Below are 24074 nucleotides of genomic sequence, written 5' to 3'. Positions count from 1 at the left end.
GCCCGGTGCTTTGAGGCACACCCTGGCCTTTCTCCCCAGCCTGATGGTCACATGTCTCTGCACGGTGGCGAGCACATAGGTATCCTGCCCGTGAAGGTCCTGCCTCTCACTCACGCTTCATCTTCTTTTCCTGGTCAGCGACTTCCCAGGGAGCCAAGTCCTCTGTCCTAAGCATGGTGTGGGGAGGGTCTTTTCAATCCTGACTTTCTCACCTCCCTTTGTACCCCCCATATAGAGCCTTCCTTCTGGCACCCCCCCCAGTCTGCCTTGGGGGTCTCTTTCTGGCACACCTCTCTGCCTGTCAAATCTTTCCTGTACCACTTCTGCCAAGCCTTCTCTTGCCTTGGCAGCGAATAGAATCCCTGCCCCTCCTGCTTTCCGGCGGTCTGCCCCTGAGGCCTGGGCTCTCTCTCCTGTACCGGGATTTCATGTGTAATTCCTTCTTTGTTTTCTTGAGGTAGCCCCACAGTGCTCCGGAGGGCATGTGATACAGTGGGGCCCCAGGGTCTGTGCTCTCTCTGCAGCTCTTCTGCCCTCTCAGCTGTGTCCGTGGCCCTATGGGGGCCTCTTCCTGGAGTCAGGACCATTTGTTCTGCACCCGATGTCCCCCGTGCTACCTCATAGGTGGTCACTCTCCATCAGAAGAGCCTCCTCATGCCACCAGTGCTCCCCCTGATCCTTGGGGGGGCTTTGCTGATGGTCTTGTACAGACAAGCACCTAGGGAGTCTTGGATCATTCCACTTTGAACACTCACCAAGATGAAGTTTATCCACGGCAGTTCACAGGGCCATGGAGGTGTGTGTGTGTGTGTGTGTGTGTGTGTGTGTGTGTGTGTGTGAGAGAGAGAGAGAGAGAGAGAGAGAGAGAGAGAGAGAGAGAGAGAGAGAGAGAGGCCACGGTTTGTAGACTTTGTGCCTGGAGGCTGTCCAGTTTGCCATCTGACACGGGGCTGTGGCTTGTGTGGGTATCCCGCCCCATCCATGGCAGAGGGCTGCCCCTCCTGGCCGTGTGATTTGCAGATGTGGGGAGAGCAACCTCCTACTTCTGCTGCTGTGTGCAAACCACCTCCACCTTTAATGGCACTAAGTAAAAAACTGGTATTTCCAGGTCACGCTTCCGTGTCTTGACTTATGACTTCAGTTCCATTGGCCAGTTTGTCCACTCTGGTGGCTTTAACCCAGTGTATAACCATGAGACCTCGGCACATTTCCTGAGTCTTTGCTCCCTTCATGAACCCTGGCCATAAATTCCCAACTGACTCCTGGCCCAGTCAGTGGGGTGGGAAGCTCGTTGGCTGTGGCCCCAGTGTGAGAATTGTATCACTTCCCACCAGGTGTCCGGTGCTGGTGGCGGTGCCTGGCTTTCCTAGTAGATCCTGAGTAATAGTGGCGTTCAGAAGTCCATGAGCACTTGTCCAGGCCACTGGTGAGAATGTGGATGAGTAACGGTACAAACACTGAGGAATACTGAAGGAGTCAATCACCCAAACTACAGCTGCGCCGAAGAGAAATGTCAGTGGGGAGGGAAGAAGTCAGCGGTGGACGCAGGAGTGAATGAGCTGTTTATCTGGAGTAGGCACAGCTCTCTCCCGGGTGCTTCTGATCCATAGTCACACGGTCATGGGACATCCAACACCTTTGGGAGAATCCACTAATGCCAGGAGCCTCTCAGGAGAAGGTTGATTGCCCGCCACACGTGGTGTTGGGATGTGGGTCTCCATGCTAGGTGTGGAATGCACATCTAGTGCTGGCCCACTCTATGAAGGGAGGAAGGAGTGAGGTGACCCTGTTGGGGAAAAGGATGTTGAGAAGGGGGATGAAATGTACCTCTTTTAGGTACCACAGCTCTCAAATTAACATGTTTACACATTCATGACACCCAAATGGCTTCAGTTTCTTGGCAGTAGAATTTCTCACATAATTAAGCTTTCAGGGAAAAAAATTTTTTGGCCATTAAAAAAACCTGACAAGGGGCTGGAGCAATAGCACCGCGGGTAGGGCATTTGCCTTACACGCAGCCAACATGGCCAACCCAGGTTCAATTCCCAGCATCCCATATGGTCCCCCAAGCACCGCCAGGAGTAATTCCTGAGTGCATGAGCCAGGAGCCAGGAGTAACTCCTGAGCATCGCCGGGTGTGACCCAAAAAGCAAAAAACAACAACAACAACAGCAACAACAAAAAAACCTGACAAGCGGTCCATTTGTATTATTTGGACACAGGTCACATTACCCAGATAATAAATTCTTCCATGTAAAATTTCCAGTAGATTTTTTTAACACGCAGAAATCTTCCTCACATGTTATCCTGCATTGATCCCATTGGTGCAGTTAGTGTCGAGGCAGAGTCTCCACTCGTGGGTGCTGGAACACGGGTCTTCGCACGTGATGGGCACACAGTGGCCGGCTTGTCCCATTGTCTCTGAGCACCGGGACTGCAGTTGTCCTGGCATCCATCCTGGCACCTGCCACCTGCTGCTTAAACATTTATTTGAACAAATGGCTCCGAGCATGTTTTATTAATGCGGCCTTGTTAAACAGCAGATGATGAGAGTTACAGATGATTTACTAGACCCGAGCATGAGGCTAGAAAGCCCCCAACTGCTTCCCCCCTCTCCCACAGGGGTTCTCGGGAGCCACTGTGGAGTTCCTGCGTGGGAAGCTCAGATCTGGGACTCATGCTGACGGCATCCTGGGTTTACCCAGAGCAGCGGCCTCCAAAGCCCTGTGCTAACCTCCACCCTTGACAGACAGAAGTGCTCAATGAGCTTCCCGGCCTGCAGACCTCTGTGAGGAGCACGGACCTGTCTCAGTTCAGGGCAGGGAGCATGGGACCCTCGGATATGGCCCCGTGGTAGAGTGCATGCTTTCGACGCACGAGGCCCTGGGTGAGATTCCAGCGTGGTCTCTCTCCACTCTCTTGATGTTCACTGTGTCAATTGCTGCTCTACCAAAACCCGATAGAGGACACGCAGCTCCTCACGGCACTTGTCACAGGCCTTCCCTTCCAGGACCGGCCGCGCCTACCCCTATCATGGCTTGACCACACCCATGAACTTTGTGTGCTGGTGGCTTTGTTGTGCCCGAATTTCAAATCCCCAGTCGCAGAGACCCAGTTCCACACATGATAATGCAAAAGCAAAGGAACTTTATGACTAGCCTGAGCCAGCACAAGCTGGTACTAGGACCCAGTTCTCATCCACCGCAGTGAAGTCTTGACGAGGACCCTGACTCCAAATCACAAGCAGTTTACATAGGGTTCATAGGTAAGAAGCAGTTTATATACTGGTCTGTTTTTAGCATCGACCCTGTTACAACAGTGGTCAGCAATTAGAAACTGTTCCTTGGTAACAGTTTCTAAGGAGGGTACAGTGACCCCCCTCATGACCAGCCAGACCCAACTGCCCAATTCCTTATCTAGGCACATTACTCAACTGGGAGTTTACCAGAAACTGCAAGTCCTGCTTCGGGGAAACAGAAACTGAGGCCTAGTTGAGACTTAATATTAGCTGCAGCCTGTCATGGCATCAGTTTCACTCTCACATCATCACCATCCAGATTAGCTCTCACCGACCCAGTGAGCCCATTGACTAGAAGGTGCTGCTCAACAGGGAAGTCCTTTGGGGAAAACCGGTAAGATAGTTGTTGCTTAGCCTAGGAGTAGAAACGGAGCTAGTGATGTGTGCATCCCACTCTCGAGGGCTCAAATTTGAGTTTGGCTTGAAGAAACCCCGAGGAATCTGGTGTGTGAGTGCTTTTCCTTGGTGCTCCAGGCTGCCTGAGTCGGCCACAGTAGGTTAAAAAGCACCCTGTGTTATCTTGGTGTCAAGTAAAGTGGAAAGGTCGGGTGACTGTTGATGCTGATTTTGGGGGGAGGAAGGTCCCAGGAATCATACCCAGGTCTCCTGTGCACCAGCCCTTTGAGACCTCTCACTGGCCCCTTTCGTGGGTGAAGGGGAGATGAAATATGAGCCCAGCTTGGGGTCTGCAGGTCTGGGTGCTGTTGTGACTTCGCAGTTTCACTGGGACACCAGGCATAGTCCTTGGAACTTGCTGAGGCTGCGCCATCCCTGCCCTAATTTTGCCGAAAATGTACCGTACATTTTGTTTTGTTTGGGTGGTATCAGCAGTGGAACCCAGGCCTCACACACGCCAGGCAGGTGCTGGAGATGGAATACTTCCCCCCATCTTCTCAGAGTGGGGAGGAGAGGGGAGAAGGCTCAGAGAAGATGTTTCCATGTCCCCCAAACATAATTTCAAGGCATTAGCCTTCGTATGGATCAAGTGACAAATCCCCAGAGGGAGGGAGACAGAGACCTAACAGGGACACCAGTGGAACCAACAGGTGCACGGTGAGCCCCTAGACCTTTTCTCAGTGTGCAGGTATCTGATAGCTGAGGTCATGACTCCCTGCACTCACCCACTATAACCCAGACCCACAGCACCCAGTGTGGGGTAAAAAGTTGCTCTTTGCATGGACGATGTGTTTGGAGATACTGGACCTCCTACTCACTTCCTTTTTCATTCTTCTTAGGTTTCTTTTTTCTTTCCTCCCCCTCCCTTTTAAAAAAAACCTGGGGTCACATCCAGCAGGGGCCATGTGGTGCCCAGGGACCAAGCCCTGGCCTCCTTCATGCAGAGCGTGTGCCATCTCCCTGCTCCCTGCCCACATTCTTCCTGCCCCCATCCCACCAAGATCACTCCTACTTATCCCACAGTCCAAGCCCCACTTGTAGGGCACGGGGGAGGGGGGGAACCAGCCCGAAGATGGTTTTGACCCCTGATTGGCTGATTCCCATTTGCTTCGCATCCCCACCTCCCACCCATGTTTCCTTCAGCGGACAGGAGCCCTTTCCCCAGCGGACGGACGGGGCTGGGGAAAGATGGCCTGAGGGTCACCTTTGCAGTTTACAAAGGAAGGAGCCTCCTTCTGACCCTCCCTGTTGCTCTCGAGGTTGTGTTTTCACACTGACCCTTTGGGGTAGTGAGATTGTCCGGGAGCACAGGTGCCAGTTAACAGGGGCGTCCCAAGGCCTTCCTGCCGTCCTCACCCTTCAGAGCCCAGCCCTCCTGATCATTCTGCAGTGGCACCGCCCCTGCCTGCTGGACATTTTCCGGCAACACTTCCCTTTGCCACTGATTTTTATCTTGGGGACAGCAGGCGGCTGCAGGAGGGCGTGCTGGGGGCCAGAAGTTCAGGCCTCGGGGACAAAGGCCTGTCTGTCTTCCATCCCAGCAGAGGGTCAGCCTGTTGGGAGGGGCATGGCTTTCTGTCCGGGGTTCCTCTCTCCACTTTGAGCCTGGGATTCTTGCTCTGTCTTGGGGTGACAGTGGCGGTGGTGGGTGGGGAACGGAAGCGCCTCATCCCTGGGAGGGGTTTGTCTAGGTCTGTTCTGCCAGGCTGCACGCTCTGCAGAGAAAGGCCGTGCCCCTGGTACTGACCACCCCCACCACCGAACTGATGCTGAGGTGCATCGTGCCTGCAGGAGTCGGGGACAGTGAGTGACAGTGGGGGTACCACCGGGGGTCCTCAGCACAGACAGCCCCTCTGGACCCTGCCGTGAGAAGGGGGGAATCTGGGCCCCTGTACTGTCCAGTCGATGCCAGGAAGTCAGATTTCAGCATCTGGGTGGAGATGAAACTGGACTTAGTTCTAGGCATAGTCCTGGGCACCGGGAGGGCGTGCAGCTTCCGAGAAGAAAAGGGTGGCTGCATGCCAGAGAGGCACGTGCATGTGCGTGTGCGTGTGTGTGTGTGCGTGTGTGTGCGCGCGTGGTGAGGGGGGTCAGGCAAGGGCTGTCAGCTTGGATAAGTTCTGACTGTATTCTTGCTGCAGGATGGTTTGAAGCTTGGGGAATAATCTGATCTGATGTTCGTCTTTATAAAACACTCTGGCAGCGATTCAGAGATGGATTTGTAGAGGTCGAGTCAGAGGCAGCCAGGCAGGAGCAGGTGCTTTCTTAGAGGGAAAGGAAGGGGCAGGTGCTGGGAAACATCAGAGGCCAGAGAGCTTTTGGAGGCAGAGCCGAGGACTCTGCCTGAGAGACTGGGTGTGGGAGAGGGAGAGAGGTGGGTGGTCAGACCAACTTCTGGTCTATTAATTTTTTCCCCCTTGGTGGGATTGGTGCTGGGGCTCTGTCTGTCTAAAATTCAACAATGAAAAGCTTTGTAAATCTCAGTGATTTAATAAAATAGAATGAATAAGTTTTCCTTTTTGTTGTTTTTTTTTAAAAAAAATGTTAACAATGTGATTTACAATTTTGTTCATAATATAGTTGTTTCGGGCATTCAGTGTTCAGGACCCATCCCACCCCCCAGTGTGACCTTTCTTCCCAAAACTAAAATTAGAAATTTTAATTTTAGGCACCGTGTTTTCAGTACTGTTCCTATAGGGTTTCTTGCCTACATCATCATGCCAGCATCACCCTCTCCACCAGTGTCCTCTTCCCCCCACCACTGTGTCGGCCTTGAACCACCAGTGAACCTGATTCTCACTTGAGATGGGAAGGCGTCAGGGGAAACTGGGGAGGGGCAGGGAAGGAGTTCAGTTTTGACTTTGTAAACTTCAAGCATCCCTACAGGGTATTGGGATAGAGACTTGATGTCTGCGAGGGTGTCTGGAGCTCAGTGGAACTGTCAGTGTCGGCATCCTTATGTGTGAGCAGCTGCAGGCTACATCAAGACTCTGTCTCATCTCCCTTGTCTCTCTGCAACCTGTTCAGTGTTATGCTGTTTTGGTTTTGTGTTGGGAGCCTCCACCAGGTGTATGCCAGGACCTCTCGGGGAACTACTTGGTGCCAAGTCTCGAGCCTCAGTGCTCCATGGAGCCACGCTCCTGTCCTGCATTTGTCTGTCTGGTCTCTCACCTTTTCTATCAGGGCAAATCTCAGTCATCCATGATTGCTCTGATCTCTCTCTCCTGTCTCCATTTATCTAGTCAGAATGGAGTGGTTCAAGGTGGAGATAGTTGAGGAAAGTCGCCTTGCTCTGCAGGGAAGACCCTCCTTTGTAAGCTCCTGTTGCTCAGTTTCCAGGGGTTCTCGGCTTTTCTCACCTTGCCAGTTCCACCTGGGAGCAGGACGTTATTAAGCACCTGCATTGATGTAAATGATTCAGTGCTCTGTATCTCTTGGGATGCTTTCATTCTGCCACCCGGGCACCCTGTCTGTGCCTGGCCTGGTGTCTGCCGTAGGTTGTGCTGGGAGTAGCCACACCGTAGGCTTGGCTAGTGTCTCTGGGTCCTGAAGTCCTTGGTGACTCCCCACTCCTCAAGAACTGGCTCTGGCGTCTGGGTTGGGGTGGGGCGACTCACCCGAGCAGGGAATCAGAGATCCCCCACTCCTGCCCTCAGTGCCTCCATCAGCTCAGCCGACATGGACCCGGTCCCTGGGGCCATCCACCCTGTCGCCCACCCGCCACCTGCCCCTCATGGGCTCCAGCCAGCACTGTGAGATGCCGGGTGGAACTTCATGCTATGGGGTCTTTGTCGAGGCCAGCGGGGTAGCTCTGAGGCCCAGGACACTCCCGCCGTTTCTCCGGTGCTGGAAAGCATGTGCCAGGCCTCGAGCCTTGTCCAGAACCCAGAGAACTGAGTGCCGTGACGGTGACCCGGGGGAGCCCCATTCAGTGGCCATTTCATCACCTGCCGTGGGCCCATCCAGCATTTGCCCAAAGTTCCTTGGTCATCTCGTGGAGGAAGTGGGGGGCAGGGGCTGCTCCTCTTTCCATTTAGGACCCCTTGTTGCCCCAGAAAATTTTAGGTGACCCAGTTATATAACTATATAAAATCAGCACATAGGTCAAACATTTATATTAATTAAATTTAAAACATTGGTGGTGGGGGGGGGATTTGGGCCATACCCAGTGGTGTTGGGGAATTATTCACAGCAGCACTTGGGGCACCATTTTCCATTCTCTCTCTCTCTCTCTCTCTCTCTCTCTCTCTCTCTCTCTCTCTCTCTCTCTCTCTCTCTCTCCTCTCTCTGTTCCTCTGAAAGAAATTTTCAAGATTTTTTATTCTCTTTACTTCCAGTTATGTATGTAGCCCTGTCTTGCTGCCATGGCACTCAGTTTAAGACGTTAGGGTTGTGTCAGATACATTTGTGTGGGAGAAGTTTGTGAACTGTTTTGTTGACTTATGTTTTCCCAGAGTCTCTGAGCACCCCCACCCCCAGCCCCCAGGATTTACAGTGTTTCCAGCTTCGGGTCAGGATACAAACCACATGCTTCTCAAGGCCCTGGGGTGGGCCCCTGGCACTGCATCGGCCCCCAGGCACCACCGAATGCACAGGGCCCCACAAAACTTTGAAAAAAGACAATAAAGATGGATAAATTCTTCAGTTTGTGGCCAGGTGGGGCCTGGGGTTGTGGAGCCTGTGTGAAGCTGTGAGTTCCATCCCCAGCACCCTGCTCATGCTGGCACACACCCCTGCACCTGTGACAAGTGAAGGGAGGGAGAGGGAGATGCTGCAGATCCGACTCTGCTGACAGTCTGGCCAGGAGGACAGTGTCCATCCAGCCCACTGTGCCCCTCTGCCTGCCCTCCTGGGGCCCTAAGTCGTATGCTGGACATGCCCTGAGCTGTGACACGGACGGATGCCATAGGCCCTGCCATCTGGTGAGGAGAGGGGTTTGCTTGCATCTCCTGGCGGACCCAGGCCCTCCCCGACAGTTTGTTTGTTTGCCGTGAGCAATGTCCTTCCCACTGGGGCAGGCCACATTACCAATAGGGCTGCCCAGAGATCCGTTTTCCTTGACTCCGGGAGGGATGCAGAGGCGTTGAAGTGGCTCATGGTGGTGGTTTCTTCATCCAGCGCCCTTTGGCTTCTAGCTCTCAAGTCAGAACCCTGCTTCACACTGCTCCACAGTAAATATGGGTGTTGCTTTGGGAACACTCTCCCCCTGGGGCCCAAAACTGTGGATGCCATTAGCTGTGCCCCTGTGCTTCTGACTCAGATGGAACACCCCTCTCCAGTCTTAGCCTTACCCCCTGCTGCTCCCCTCTAGGCAACTTTTCAGAAGCTCCGCCTTAACTGAGACAGCGGGGGAAGGGGCCAGGAAGCAGCTCCGTGGGACCTGGCATGCTCAGTCTATATGAGAGCCTACATCTATCTCCAGCAAGCCCCAGAATACAGCGGGTGTCTCGGGGGACAGTGAGGGGAGAGCTGGGAGAACTGAACAGGCTGATGATGAAATAAAATTGACAAATAGGAGATTGGTGGTGGGGAATGTGCACTGGTGGAGGGATGGGTGTTTGAACATTGTATGATTGTAATTCAAACATGAAAGCTTGTAACTGTATCTCACGATGGATTCAATAAAATAAAATTTTAAAAAATTGACAAATAAAAAGGTATCACAGGTTCTCAGGAAAGAACGGTAGTGACGGGTCAACGGTCTGGAAAGACAGAGTGCCAGTAGGGGAGTCATAGAAAATCTTTGGGGATGAGATTTTAAAGCAGGGCCAGCAGCCCCCTTCTTGGTTTTTGGCTTCTCCAAGAGAACCGAGGGAGAGAAACGTCTTCTCTGGAGGAGCACGCATGCATGCACATGGGCCTTTTCTGCAGGGGTCAGTCAGAAAGTAGGATTTTACTTCAGCGTTGCCCAGGCCTCTCTCTGTGCTTACGGTCAGGTGCAGGTTTCCACTGGCCAGGGGCTATGATGTCACTCTCAAGAGCCACCTGAATTTCCCCAGTATCCCTATGACCCTATCCCCCTCCTGCTCCACTGGCTGGCCCTTCTTGTCTATCAAGCTCTCTGCTGGGCTCCAGCTTTTGCTGCAGCAGTTTTTCCCACAGACCCAGGCCACTCTAGGGCTCCTCCTTGATGCAGTTGTCACTGCTGTGGCAGATTCACCAGATAGCATGGTTCGCCGTCCTGGAAAATTGGATAATTCTGTGTAATTTCTCCTGGCATTCAGTTACAAGAAGAACATTTGGGGGAAAAGGAAAGGTCCTCATGGGTCCAGGAAGCCTTTAGTGGAAACACAGCCACAGGGGGAAGCAGGAAGCCCAACTAGACACCAGGGAGGCGTTACCAAGTGCAGGAGTGAGTCGGAGGGTGTGGGCAGCTGCGTTCCCATGGCACTCGGTAACACCCGGTCTGCTGGGATTGACTCATTGTGGCTGCAGTCTCCTGGAGGAACTTCTCCATCGCATTCACTCCTGGGGTCCAGATTGCCGACACGTGGGAGTAATTTGGGAGTGCCTGCTAAGTGCCAGAGCTGTGCTGGGTCTGATTATCATGTCACTTCCAACAGTGACCAGACCCAAATGTAGACACCATTCCCCACCTTACAGCCCAGTACCTATGATGGCAGGTGCAGCCTGTCCCCAGACATGCGCCTGTACCTCTTGGCCTCCCTAAATGTGGAGGATGAATCCTCACCCCAGACTTGGGATGTGATTGGTATCTGAACTCATGTGGGCCGTGGCGGGGGGTGGTAGGGAGGGCTCAGTTCTGCTCGGTTGAGAGGAAAGGCCTGTCTTGGTGGCCTGACTTCAGCTTAGTCAGACAATGAGCTGCAAGGTTGGGCCAGTATTGGGTGAGTGGCCAGTCCCGTTTCGGTGGCAGGCCCTGTCAGGGCCACACCTGACAGGAAAATGTGTGGCCGTGAAACTGCAGGCTTCCTGTGCACAGCTTTCCCGGAATCCTCCATGAGTGATGATGGCTTTGACATCTTTTCCGGTAGGGTTTGTACACTGAGAACATCATTGTTTTGAACATGCATCTTGGACACGGTTTGTGTTCTGACTTTACTAGGGAACTGAGCTGTGGCTCTGCACTTATTTTATAAGGGGCACAAGTTTTCAGTCACTCACAGCCCAGGTGATACACAGTCACTCACAGCAGTGATACACAGTCAGGCACTCATGGCCCAAGTGTGCAGTGATATATGGACAGACACTCATGGCTCAGGTGTCCAGTGATACACAATCAGGACTCATGGCCCAGGTGTGCAGTGATAGACATTCATGGCCCAGGTGTGCAGTGATAGACATAGCCCAGGTGTGCAGTGATAGATAGGCACTCATGGCCCAGATGTGCAGTGATACAAGGACAGACACTCCCGGCCAGGTGTGCAGTGATACAGAGACTGGCAATCATGCCCAGGTATGCAGTGATAGACAGACAGACAGATAGACACTCTCAGCCCAGGTGTTCAGTGATACATGGACAAATACTCCCAGCCAGGTGTGCAGTGATACCTGGACAGACACTCACGGCCCAGTGTTCAGTGCTACACAGCCCGGTGCAGACTCCGGGCCCAGGTGGCTGCTGGATCACTGATATCAGGCTCTCACTCAGTCAGGTGTTGTACATACCCCTTGAAAGTCAAGAAGAGACATTGCCACCTGCTTCTCCACGTGGGCCAGTCTGCCTCCCTTCTCTTGCTTGCTTGTCCCCAGCAAATGGCCGGTTCTCTTTGGAAACAGTTACATCATCCTGGGAGCACTTTGAGGAGAATCTTACCCAGTGAGACGAAAGTTTCCTCAGGTCAGGAGCTGGGTCTCCATCTCCCCGGTTGTACCTGAGTACCTGGTGCCACTCCTCGTGTGTCATCAGCATGGCCGGTACCCCATGGAAGCCCATTGTCTTTTCTCATTCTCGGGTCCAGCATTCACAGAGTAGACCTGCTGTGGGGAGCAGCGATGCCCAGCCAGGGGTTGAGAGCTCTTGAGAGTGGGGGTGAGGCCGGCAGGATAGGAATTGCCTCCACACTGTCAGGCACATGCTCATTTACGGCGGGAGCTCGGAGCAGGGGTCCAGGACAGGAAGTATCTTGGTGAGACCGTGTCAGAACTTGGATGTGCCATGTGGGGGCAGGCCTCGATGGCAGCTCCTTGTCCCATCAGGAACTGTTTTGGGCTCCCTAACTGCTGGATCTCTCACGGGCAGGGCACACTCTTGTTTGGAAGCAGCCATGCAGTGGGGAGGGAAGGTCCAACTCATTCTCATGCAGCTTATTCTCAGGCAAATCCAGTCTGGAGGATGGGAGAACTTGGCAGCTGTGAGGGGGGTGATGCTCGGAGAATTGGCCACGTGGTTTGGAGTATCGGACATGTCCTTTGCTGCCTCTCTGTGCCATCCCAAGTGGGTGCACACTTGGTGTGCTTGAGGTTCTCAGGAGATTGGGTCATACAGGCTTGATTGAGGTCCCTCTCCTACTGTGGGGTTCTTACCGCCAGGATTTTGGCCAACTTTAGGGGGCCCCATGCATCAGGTGAGCCGCCAGGGGAGGTTGAATGAGACTTTGCGGGTACGCGTTTATGGCTTAGAGAAAGTCCCAATCAGTAGCATTTGCAGGTCACTTAAGAAAGGGGTAAATAAGAGGTAAATAAGTCCGATTTCTTCACTCTTTCACTGTATCACTGTCATCCTGCTGTTCATCAATTTGCTTGAGCAGGCACTAGTAACGTCTCCATTCATCCCAGCCCTGAGCTTTTAGCAGCCTTTCCTTACTCGTCTTTTGCAATCTGCCATATTGAAGGCTCTTTCAGGGTCAGGGGAATGAGACCTGTTATTGTTACTATTTTTGGCATATCAAATACGCCACAGGTACCTTGCCAGGCTCTGCCGTGCGGGTGGGATACTCTTGGTAACTTGCAGGGATCTCCGAGGTTATATATACATATATATATATATATATATATATATATATATACACACATATATATGCCTACTATCTGAACCCCATCAAATATGTTATGGTAATTATGGAAATGGGTAGGGAGTGTCTTATGATGGATGGTCCAGGTATATGTTCACTCTTATGTGAGGCTCGGCCCAAGCGTGTGGAAAGTGGCTTGGAGCGTGGCAGTGGTTGGGTAGTGGAGGTTGGCTGCCAGGGCTGGGTCCCTTCACTAGGCTGATTTCTTTACCAGGAAAAGAAATGGCTTTGTGCGCCCCCCTCCCCTCCCTCCCCACCCCGTCCCTAGGCACCGCATCCTATGGGAGTCTCCCAGGTAGGGCGCAGGACTGGCATGGACTCTGCTGGTTCTCTGGAGGAATTCCTGTCCCGTCCATCTCTCGGGGTCTGGAAGTTCCCTCTACTGCCAGTCCTTGAGTTCTCTGTCTGAGATGAGATGGTGGCTTGAACCAAGAGGAGGGGAAGAATTGGAGATGACCCAAGCACATCTCTGCAGGGATTGTCATGGTCAGGAGCGGGGAAGCCCAGCGGCCCCGGGTCTCAGCCTCTCCTGCTTTTGTCCCGCAGTACACCAAGGTCTGGATCCCTGACCCTGAGGAGGTGTGGCGCTCGGCCGAGCTGACCAAGGACTACCAGGACGGGGACACGAGCCTGCAGCTGAGCCTGGAAGATGGAACGGTGAGTGCAGCCACCAGGCACCAGCACAGGGGCTTGGCGCTGGGGCTCGACTGTCCTCAGCTACCTGGGGGTCAGCCTGGCTCCCAAAATGTGGCGGGGATTGGGGGTTGAAGGTGACGTAGCAGGAAGAAGGGGCGTTCACCTGTTTTGGATCCTTGCCTGTAGCCCTGGAGCCAGAGTACTCAGGAGATGGCTTCCCTGCGGTGTGTCCTCTCCAGACAGACACTGCCAGACACCTCTGGGTTCCCAGTGAGAAGCACCACCCCTGCTTCGTGGGCTCCCATGCACTGAGCTGACTCTGCCGTATCCTCCTCTGGGATGGCATCTCCGAGGTGGTAGCAGGAGTTGGGGTGAGCTGTAGTTTTGCTCCAGCCGGGCATGTGCTGGAAATGGATTGTGCCTGTGTGGTGCATCCTGGTTGCTGTCTAGACTCCTCCCCTCCCCCCTTGCCTACTGCCAGGCTGATCGGTGTCTGTCCGATTGCACATGGGCTGGACTTCCTCCACATCCAGCTCCGAACCCGAACCCATGTCAACCCCAGCTCAGCCCTGCTATGCACCAGCAGAACCAGGTGGCCGGATCGGAGGCTGCAGGAATTTTCTCTGAAGCAGAATCTGTGCTTGAAGTCGGCCAGGTTGGCTGGTGACCCGGCTCTAAATGCTTTCTCCCCTGCCGCACCCCTGCACCTGTCCCTGAGGACCAAGAGTGTGGCTTCCGCTGCCGTGATGAAGAATAGAACCCACGAATCTCCTCTAGAACCACAGGGATGTTCTTAAACCCTGACTTTCACCAGGACCCACCACTTACAGTCCACACTGCTGGGGCCAGCCTCAAGTGAGAATAAGACATACCGTATCGTGTGCTGTCAAATGAAAAAGTGGGTCGGACAGAAAGTTCAGGGGTTAAGGCACTTTCCTGGCATGCAACCAACTCCAGTTCCATACGCACCACCGCATATGGTCCCCTAGGCACCACTAGGAGTGATCCCGGCACAGAGACCAGGAGTAAGCCTTGACCACCACCAGACATGGCCCCTAAACAAAACAAACATTATTCCGGCAAATTTACTTAAGTGAATTTGACCCTTCTAATCTTTGACAATCAGAACATTCATTATTTTTAAAATATCTGGACTTTGCACCACTCCACAGCCTCTTTCTAGCTGCCAGTGTAAAGAATGGCTTTCTGGCTTTAGGTCCGTGACGTTCTCATCCATCACGGTGAGAATGGTATTGCATAGTGTTCCTTCTGTTCCAGTGGTTGCAGATACAGTGTAACTAGCAAGCAGTTCCAGAACCACAGTGAGAACACATGGAGACAGGAGAAGTCAGACTTTCGACTCAGCCGGGACTTAGTGTTCCATGATGTTTGAATTCTTCTTAGACCCCCAGCCAAGTGAGCAGCCCCTGCCTGTCACAACTAGAGCAGCAGTGACGGGTGGGACAGTCCTAAACACGGGTGTGCTGACTACTCTTTCCTTCCATGCAAGAGTTCTACTGCCAGGTCCCCCGCCCACTCCAAAGCACTGTCTGTCGTCTGTCACTGGCCTGGTGAACCTTAAGGACACAAGCACTTCTCACCCCCGTTTCAGAAACAGCCATGTACCCTGCAAATGTTTGACACAGCAGCAGCATGGTAATCAAATTCCTGGGAAGGCAAAAAAAAAAAATTTTGTTTTCTTCTCTTAAAAAATTTTTTTCCCTTCCATTTTTGTTTTTTATTGAATCATTGTGAATAAAAATCAGTTCTAAAGTTCTCCTCCCCACCCTCCTTGGAGGTACGCAAAACAGGAAATCTGTAGTTTTGAATGCTGAGCTTGCAGCTCCTACGTCTTTTCTGCTGCTCTGGGCTTTTTTTGCCCTTTATCAATTTGACTGTAACCAATACCACTAGTTTATTGGTAGACCCGTGTTTTCTCTAAATTGCATATGTCTTTCCCTGCTGAAGCCTGAGGGTGGGAGAGGGGGAAGCTTTTGCTCTTAGATGGAAGGAATCTCTGCCTGGTTTGAGCATTTCCTGCTCAGTCCTTCCTGGCTTTCTGATCTGAACAATGAGGGGGCTGGGGGGAGAGAAAATATAGTGGGAAAGTCTCTTGCTCTGCATGTGGCAACCTCGGTTTCATCCCTGGCACCATGTATGGTCCCCTTAGCACCTCAAGCACCTGAGCACCGCTGAGTGTGTGGTCCTCAACAACTAGAAAATAAGAAGGGCCGGGCCAGATGAATGCTGTGTCCTGCAGCTGCCCGCCTGCTTGCTCGGTGGGGCTGAGGGCTCAGGAGAGGTAGTGCTGGGTTCCACAACCTGGACTGGGGGTTTTGGGGAAGACTCTGCAGACGATCTGGTTAGAGTCCCAGTGATGACCCATCCCATCCAGAATTTAAGTTTCCCTCGTGTCCCCACACATCTCTCCTTTTGGATATTATATCTGCATCTACATGAGACTTGTGTTATTTGGTCTCTGTGGAGAACGTTCGATAAAAAGGAGCTTTTCCCAGAAAGAGCCTCCGTTAATATAGAAAAAGAAACGAGAAAGGTCCAGCTCTGGGATCTGTGTAGTTGAGGAAGGAGAGCAGCCTCTGAGTGCCTCTGTCCTGGGCGTGCTGTTCCGGACAGCTTCAGTGACAACTTTATAGAAATGGAGTCCTGTTGGATATTTTATAATTTTATTTTTTTAAATTTTTAATTAATTAATTTTGCTTTTTGGGTCACACCTGGCGATGCACACTCAGGGGACCATATGGGATGCTTGGAATTGAACCTGGGTTGGCTGCGTGCAAGGCAAACGCCCTACCCGCTGTGCTATCTCTCCAGCCCTTATTCTGCTTTTTAAAAATTCAGCAGAAAATCTGGGCATCCCTCCCTGACTGTACATACAGGCCTTTGTCATGGTTCACTGAAACTATTTATAGCTCCCGAATCGATGTCTTTTCTGACCTGTAAGTTTCTCTCCTGCGGCTCAAGAGAAGCACATGTCGATGAAACATTCTTCCCTCAGGAAAGACTCTCCCAGCAGTCCAGGGTGGTGGGCCTGGTTGCCCAGAGCAGAGATGCCCAATTTTTTCTGGCCTGCCTCCCCCTTTTTGGGAAAAGAAAAACCACTCAGTATCTCCTGGATATCTGCCTTCTTTAAGTGAACCAGCAGAAAGTGACCCCCCAAGGTCCCCTCCAACTGCCCCTACATGGTTTCAGCACAGGCAGGCAGGGGTGGAGTCTCTGCAGAGAACCCAGGCCAACCCCCTTCCTCTTGGGTCCTGCACTCACGCACTCCCCAACGGCGACACCGTGAGCTTCTTCTCTTTCTGTGCCTCCTGAGTGAAGGCTGAGTTGGGGGGCTCGGGGATGGCTCCATGCAAAGGTGCTGCTTGCTGCGTAGGGCTGTGAATTCATTCCCCTGCGCTGCCCACATGCACCAAGTATAGTCCTGGCTGCTCTGCTGCTTGAGATCCTGGGGCACCGTTTCCTGTGCCTGCAGCCAGGCGAGTACGGACAGGGCAGCAGGAGCACTTGGATAGTGTGGACAGGGCAGCAGGAGCTCATGGACAGGGGGACAGGGCAGCAGGAGTGTGTGGACAGATCCCAAGTGTGTGTACACCCTCTGGTCTTCACAACAACAGCAAAAAAGGCAGGGGTCAGGGAGAAGGGAAATAAAAAAAGAAAAATCAAGAAGCTTGATTAAAAAAAAAATTCAGACCAAGTGGGAGAGTTGTCCCCTTATTTCCTGTTAATTACTGTGTTACATTCAGCGACTTGGTAAAAGGCCTGTGACGTTAAGATTGTTCTTTTGTGTGGTGGAGACCCCCGTCCACTTCCCTGCACTCTGCAGCGCTTCGTCTTGTGACAAACATAGGGGTGTGTTTCTTCAGCTTTCGCGTCAGGCCTTAATGCACTGACACCAGCATTGCGTGTGGTGTTCATTGAACCACTTTCAGGCGTGAGCCCCCAGTGGCATCCACCAGCATTGTCGCACTGAAAGGACTTCCGGAAGGAAAACCAGTGTCTGCCCACATGTTACCAATGCCTCTTTCTTTTTCACATTTCTTCTACCTAAATTTAGTCTTGGTGTGAGGCATGAGGGTAGAACGCTGGTTTGATTTTTTTCCCCCCTAAATGACTGCTAGTTCATCTGCTACTATTATGTGAAAGATTCCTTTTAATCATTTCAATGCTATTGTAATGTTCTCACAGATGTCCTCATGTGTGTTTCCTTGTGTTTCTGGAGCTGCCATTCCCTGCAGATATTCTTCCCAGATTTTTGTTGTTGTTTATTTGTTTTGGGGGGCAGGAGGGGTCATACCTAGTGGTGCTCAGGGGCTACTCTGGCTGCTTGCTTGGGGTTGCTTCTGCAGTGGTGCTCGGGCACTGTGAGGTGCCAGGGCTTGGACATGGGCCTCCTGCGTGTGGAGCCAGTGCCCAGCCTGCTGCCCACCTCTCCGCCCTGTTTGCCTACATTAGCTCCACAACTGTAATGCTTTAATTGTGGCCATTTGTCATATACCTTCAGGTCTAGTAGCACAAGACCCTGAAAATAGGGATAGTGTGATGACAATCCCTTTGCCTTTGTCTGTAAAGTTTTGACACCAAACCATGAGCGGGGAGGGGTCTCTGTGGGGAAAGGAAGATTTGGACTAGAGGTGACTTAAGGACAGGTGGTAAAGGGTCTTGGGCACTGGTAGTGGTGGATGTTGTAACTCTTTACAGCTAAATGCTAACACTGTTGTTTTGTTTGTTTGTTTATTTTAATCCTGGGATTTGGGGTTACAGCCAGTGGTGCTCAGAGCTTACTCCTGGCTCTATGCCCCAGGGTTCACTCCTGATGGTTCTCAGAGGACCATATTGTGATGCTGGAGATTGAAGCAGGGTCAACTGCAATGTGGGCACCTTACCCCCTGTACTCTCTCCCCAACCCCAGTGTTAGCACTGTTGTAACTGTATTACCTAGATGACAGTAAAAATAAATTTTAAAAAGAATAAAAGAAAATTGGAAGAGGAGAGGGCACTGATATTTATATTCTCTTAAAAACTAATATCTCAGCAAATTGAGGCTATGTCTATAAAATATCCTGAAAGATTTGTATCAAATAGTGTTCTCAAAATAGGATCCATAGTTCTCATAATCAAACTACTTGGGCAAGTTCTTTTAGGAAACTGAGAATCCCAAGCCCCTCCCCTGAGCTCCTGAGACATGAACTGTGTTTGGGGAATAATTTTTAGTAGCTCACAGATAATTAAGAAATTTGCAAGAAATAATGCAGGTTAAATGTGGAAAGAGAGCTGCCACGTTCTTGCTTAAACGTTAAACACTACCACCATCGTCTTATTAATTAAGCTGATGCGTTTAAGTCGAAGAGTAGGCAGAATTATAAATGAATCCTGCCAATAAGCATTTTTGAGTAGTTGCATAGTCTCAGTGCTGTGTTAAGAACAGAAGATAACACCTTGCATTTGAGATTTTCCCTGGAGATGTGTAATTATATTTCCTGAACACACACACACAGACATACACACACACACACACACACACACACACACACACACACACATCCTCCAATCTCCTGTTGTAGCCAAGCCAAGGTGAAATGCTTGCCCCAGATGAACTTATATACAGGTAGCTTGTGTGTGTGGGGGGAGGGGGGCGGATGTATGGACAACGTGAAGGCTCTTCTGCAGGATAGTTCATCAGTTCTGAGATCATCCATATAAAATAAGCATGTGTTGGTGGACGGGAAAGCGAGTGGAGAACCACCCACACGAAGTGGGGACAACCAAAGGAGGTTCCTGGCGGGGGGACAGGTCGAGCCCCACGAATGGCCCTGGGAGCAAAGACCCATTGGCGCTCCCCACACTTACTCAGTGGGGCGTGTACTAAATCAGGTTGTGACCCTGCACTTGAGGGCCCCGGGATTGTGGTTAGTGGCACATCTGTCATTTGGTGGGGTACCTTTGGGCCACAGCAGGTGAGTGCAGGAACTATTCCTGGCCCTGTGCTCAGGAGGGACCCTGGCCATGCTTGGACCCCGTTTCTGGTGCCCAGGCTTGAGTGCACCTCAGCGGTATTGCAAGGCAAGCACCTTGCCCCAAGGACTATCTCCCCAGCAACATTTTCTGCTTGGGCTGGGCTTTTCAAACCAGATGTGTGTTTCATTCCATTTCCCTTACTTTGAAATGTGGTTTTCTCATTTACGGACAAGGTAGGACAGTGACCCAAGCCAACGAGACTCGACGTGGAATGCGGGTTTGTAATTGCCATTGCGTGTGACACTCCACATCTCTTCAGGTTCAGGAAATCCCCATTGATGTCCAGAGCAACCAGCTGCCCTTCTTGCGGAACCCAGATATCTTGGTGGGTGAGAATGACCTCACTGCCCTAAGCTATCTTCACGAGCCTGCAGTTCTGCATAATTTGAAGGTCCGGTTCCTGGAGTCCAACCACATCTACACATACTGCGGTAAGTGGGGGGTCAGGGGGATGCATTCCGGCTGCATACACTTGAAGCTTCTTCTATCTGTAGGCTCAGCGTGCTTGACTGTGGCAGCGAAGACCCCCAAGTTCACTCTCATGGCTCAGCAGATGCTGGACAGGTTTGCAGCCAAAGAGTGTGGCTTTGTTAGGCTCTGGCCCACACTGTGGCCTGGTAGGGGCACTCACAGCTCCCAGAGCTGAGGTGGCTGTGCCCCAGACTCAGGTTAGGGGTTGGAGCTTCCCAGGGGCCCTTCCTCTGGTGTCTGAGTCCCCAACCCACACACTCCTGTGAATACACCCCTGCTGTTTCCTCTTGAGAAACAGCTGCCTTTCCCGCTGACCCTCCCATTCCCCCATGCACAAAGCTGGTGCTGGACAAGTATCTTTGAATTCAGGACTGGAGAGATAGTGTGGCAGTTAGGGTGCACGCCTTCCATGTCTCCAACCCAGGTTCGGTTCCCAGCACTGCGTGTCCCCAGGCATTGTTGGGTATAGCCCTGGGGGCACTAGCACCGCCAAGATGCCTGAGGAATCCCTGGGACCACAGCGCCAGAGCAGCACCGGGCTCTTGGGCCTCTGGTTGGCTGGGAATCACTGATGGCATCTTTGGGCCTCCTGATTACTTTTTGGAAGCTACTCCCACACCCCAAAGCCAATCTGTTGAATTCATGGGCAGAAGCTACAGTCAATGATTTAAACTTGGCTTCCTGAATTTCACTCTTTTGCTTTAAAATTTTTTCATCTTAATTGCCCACATTGCAAATTTTGCTGAGTTCCTTCAGAATTCGGGTCTTGTCTGGGATGATGCAGGGGGGAAGGGTCCGAGTGGTCAGAAGCCTTCGAAGCATGTCTCGGGTTTGGAAGCCTTTCCTTAAGACTTCAGTGGAGGTGAGCATTGTGGCTAGGCCTGCAAATTTAGCATGCCAGAGTCCAGCTGGAGAGGGCATTCCCCAGACAACCTCTGCTGAAAGGAATAAAGCCATTAGAGCCTCTTAGAGCCTCCAAAGAGCGCAAAAGTTTTCACTTCTTGTAGAAGATGAAACAAACTCTACTCCCTTTCACGGAGAAAGAGATGAATGGCTCCCGCTTGGCTGTGAAAGAGACTTTTCCTTCAAGAGAGCATCTGCAGGGCTTCCTTAGGGATGCCCCTCTGCCCTCCCACTGTGCTGGCCATCTGCTGAGCCCAGAATTCACAGGCTCCCTCTTTGTTCCACGAGAGCCCAGCCCGTTAGGGAAACACGGGAACTCAGGGCCCGATACCAGAAAAACATGACAAACAACCTCCCACAGTGTCAGGGATCGAGCCCAGGGTCTGAAGCATGCAAGGTGATGTCTCCCATGTTGCCACAGCCTGGCAGAGGGGTCACCCCTAGCTCTCCAATCCCAATGGGCTTCACACCGCTCTCTTGAGTCCAGCTTGGGGTGTGTATGTGTGTGTGTGTGCGTGTGTGTGTGTGTGTGTCTGTCTGTCTGAGTTCACATTCATTCCATTCTCAGCCTTTCCCAAACTCTGGCCTCTTCTGAACTTGTATCCTGTGTCCCCTACCCCCCGGTCCCACTGGTTGGCCGTCCAGTCTCCTCCATTGCCGCCCTCCCCACTTATTGCAGTTTTCACCTGTGGCCCCCTTGGATGATCCTGGGGCCGTCCAGGGGCCATCTGGCTGGTTTAAGGAGCACTGCTCTAACACTGCTCTAGAATATTTGGAGATCTGCCCTGTCAGGGACCAGCCCCAAGTGAACAGACCTGAAGCAGGGGCACTGTGAGGATTAAGAAAAGCGACAGAAATAAAAGAGTAAAAGCTCTTAGCCTCCAGGACAGAGAGCCCCAACTGGCCTCAGCTCAAAGTATTTATTGATTAGAAGCAATAAACATCAGGAGAACTATAAACATTCTTTAGTTGGATTAGACTTTTCCATAGCTGAAGGTGTTGGTAAAATATAAACAGGTTTAGTTAAGCATAAATAGAGACATGGGTTTAAATGAATATAAATAAAAACATAAATATAGCTCTTCCTCTAGGGGAAATTCTTCTTGGAGGTCTGCCCAGGGGCGGCATCCACCTTGGGCTCCAGCGTTCCGGATTCTGGTTCCCAGCACTACCCTGTTATTCTCCACCAGGGCCTGGGACTGGTGTCATGCTAACATGACTGCTTGATTTTGTTGTGTGTTGGCTAAGACTCATCCTTTTCCTCTCTGTCCTGAGATTCAATGCAACCTTAAAATAATTGGTGGCCGGATCAGAGAGAGCACTCCAAGGGCAGAGCCACGCTTTGTATGTGGAGGTCTGAGTTAGATCCCTGAAGATCACTGAGCTTTGCCACGAGCAGCTCTGGAGCACTGAACGGGGAGCAGCCCCGGAGCACCTCTGGGTGTAGTCCCTGACGCAGAGGGAAAGAGAGAAATCAGTGTGCCCTGCTCTGCCTGACGGACGGCCTTGCCTTCCCGCAGGTATCGTGCTTGTTGCCATCAATCCTTACGAACAGTTGCCAATCTACGGACAAGATGTCATCTATGCGTACAGCGGCCAGAACATGGGGGACATGGACCCCCACATCTTTGCTGTGGCGGAAGAGGCCTATAAGCAGATGGCCAGGTAAGAGTGACTGTGGTCTCTGGTCTCTTCACGATTGTTGGGGGCCTCAGGGGAACTCCCGCCTTCCATGACTGCTCCTTTTGGTAGAGATGCTGGAATCGAGGAATGTCCTGGAAACAGATGGGCCCTGTGCTCAGTCTCTGCACAGCACTCCCGGCCTCCCTGTTTTGAGAGACCTATTGCAAGGCTGGGAGAACATCGGCTTGCTACACGGCGCTCCCTCTGGGTCACCGGCCCCTCCCCCGCTCTGACCATCCTTCTCCCCACCAGGGCAGTGGATTCACTTGACATCCCCCATCCATTCATTTCAGGGCTCTCACTAAGAGACCCCTGTAAGAGTGACCAGGACTCTGTAACACTGAATCTAATGGTCTGGAAGTGAGTTCCTGCTGAGACACTTAACGTGGGACTCATTTGTGCTCTTGTTCTAGTTCTGAAAGGTCAGGTGATCTGGAATTACCTAGAAGTGGGCTAGGGGATTCCATTGGCTCGAGGGCGTGTGAGCATGTGAATGTGCGTGTCAGAGCAGGACTGAATGTGAGTGTCCTGTATGTCTTCATGGGCTTCCTCAGTGGGGAGGACTCCCCCTGCCCCCCAGGGGAGTGTCCCTATCAACCTGAAACCAAGTTAGGGGTTGTGCTGCCCGTGTGTGACCCCACTTCAGGGTGATTGATCCTTGATTGGGTTTCACCCCAGTTCTCTCTCCACGATTGCAGTGCTTTATCTAAGGCTTCTTTTTCTTTCTCTTGTCTTCATCATCGAAGATCTTTTAAGCTTCCTAATAGTTTTGAGAACCTCCTAGCCCCTTGCTTTACACTTGTTACTGGTTGTCTATCACTCAAGCCCCCAAAAGCTCACAGACTCACATTCATTGCTGCCTCTGTTGGTCCATGCCGAAAGTTTTTAGCCCTGGGTTGTTCCGCCCTTGGCTCATTTCCCTTTCCTAGGCCTCATTTTCACCCCTCCTGGAAGTGGCCTGTAAGAATCCAGGGTACTGGCATGAGGGTTTTACCTCGGGTCACACATTTGGACTCCAAAGAGGTTTGCTTGTGAAAGTTGGACCAGGAATCGCTTTCCTACAAGTTTTATTGAAGGTTTTAAAAGATTTGTGTTCATTTTCCCTGCAGAGTCCCGGGGTGGGGGCCAAAGAATTTTGCTGAAATTCCCAGGCAGCTTTTGCTCACAAACACGCGTGAGCAGCACGGGGCCAGCACATGTGGTCCTAGGAGAGCACTATTTCTGAATAACTTGTATTGTCAGCAGCTGAGGTCTCTGTTATGAATTCCGAGCTGTACATCAGATGCCCCAGCAGAATCTGGATGGTGCAGATGCGGGAAAGAGGAGGGCTTGTATTTCTAGTCCAGATCTTCTTCCCTGGCAACTTGGAAAGCTGGAAGACATCACCCATGTTGACTCACACATTGTGGAATGAATGATGTAGGCCAGGTAGGCACAGCCTGGCACCGTCAGCCTTAACGTAGCCTTAAACAGCTGGAGGAAGCATCAGGTTCCAGGATCTCAAGTGAATGACTTAAGCCTTTGGAGACTCTGACTCAGTTCACGTCAGATCCAGCGTGTTTAGACACAAAAAGTTTTCCAAGATCATCTCTCAGACTTGGGACAGAGCAATAGTATAGTGGGTAGGGTGCTTGCCTTGCACATGACTGACCCGAGTTCAATCCCTGGTACCACAT

At 51.8% G+C, this 24074-nt stretch overlaps 1 protein-coding gene across 2 annotated transcripts in view; it reads left to right on the top strand.

Annotated features, from left to right (window-relative positions):
* The window catches only part of MYO5B (myosin VB), a 194338-nt gene that overhangs the window by 73689 nt on the left and 96575 nt on the right, over positions 1 to 24074 (top strand). For both annotated transcript variants that reach the window (XM_056138147.1, XM_056138146.1), the window contains exons 2-4: positions 13216 to 13326; positions 19601 to 19772; positions 22236 to 22380. In XM_056138147.1, the coding sequence (XP_055994122.1) occupies positions 13216 to 13326; positions 19601 to 19772; positions 22236 to 22380 (428 nt within the window). The remainder of the gene's footprint in view (positions 1 to 13215; positions 13327 to 19600; positions 19773 to 22235; positions 22381 to 24074) is intronic.

The sequence above is a fragment of the Sorex fumeus genome, unplaced genomic scaffold (genome assembly GCF_029834395.1).
Source record: "Sorex fumeus unplaced genomic scaffold, SorFum_2.1 ptg000128l, whole genome shotgun sequence".
In the NCBI taxonomy this organism is placed as follows: domain Eukaryota; kingdom Metazoa; phylum Chordata; class Mammalia; order Eulipotyphla; family Soricidae; genus Sorex; species Sorex fumeus.
Note: the sequence above shows the minus strand (reverse complement) of the source record. Positions and strands in the feature narration are given on the sequence as shown.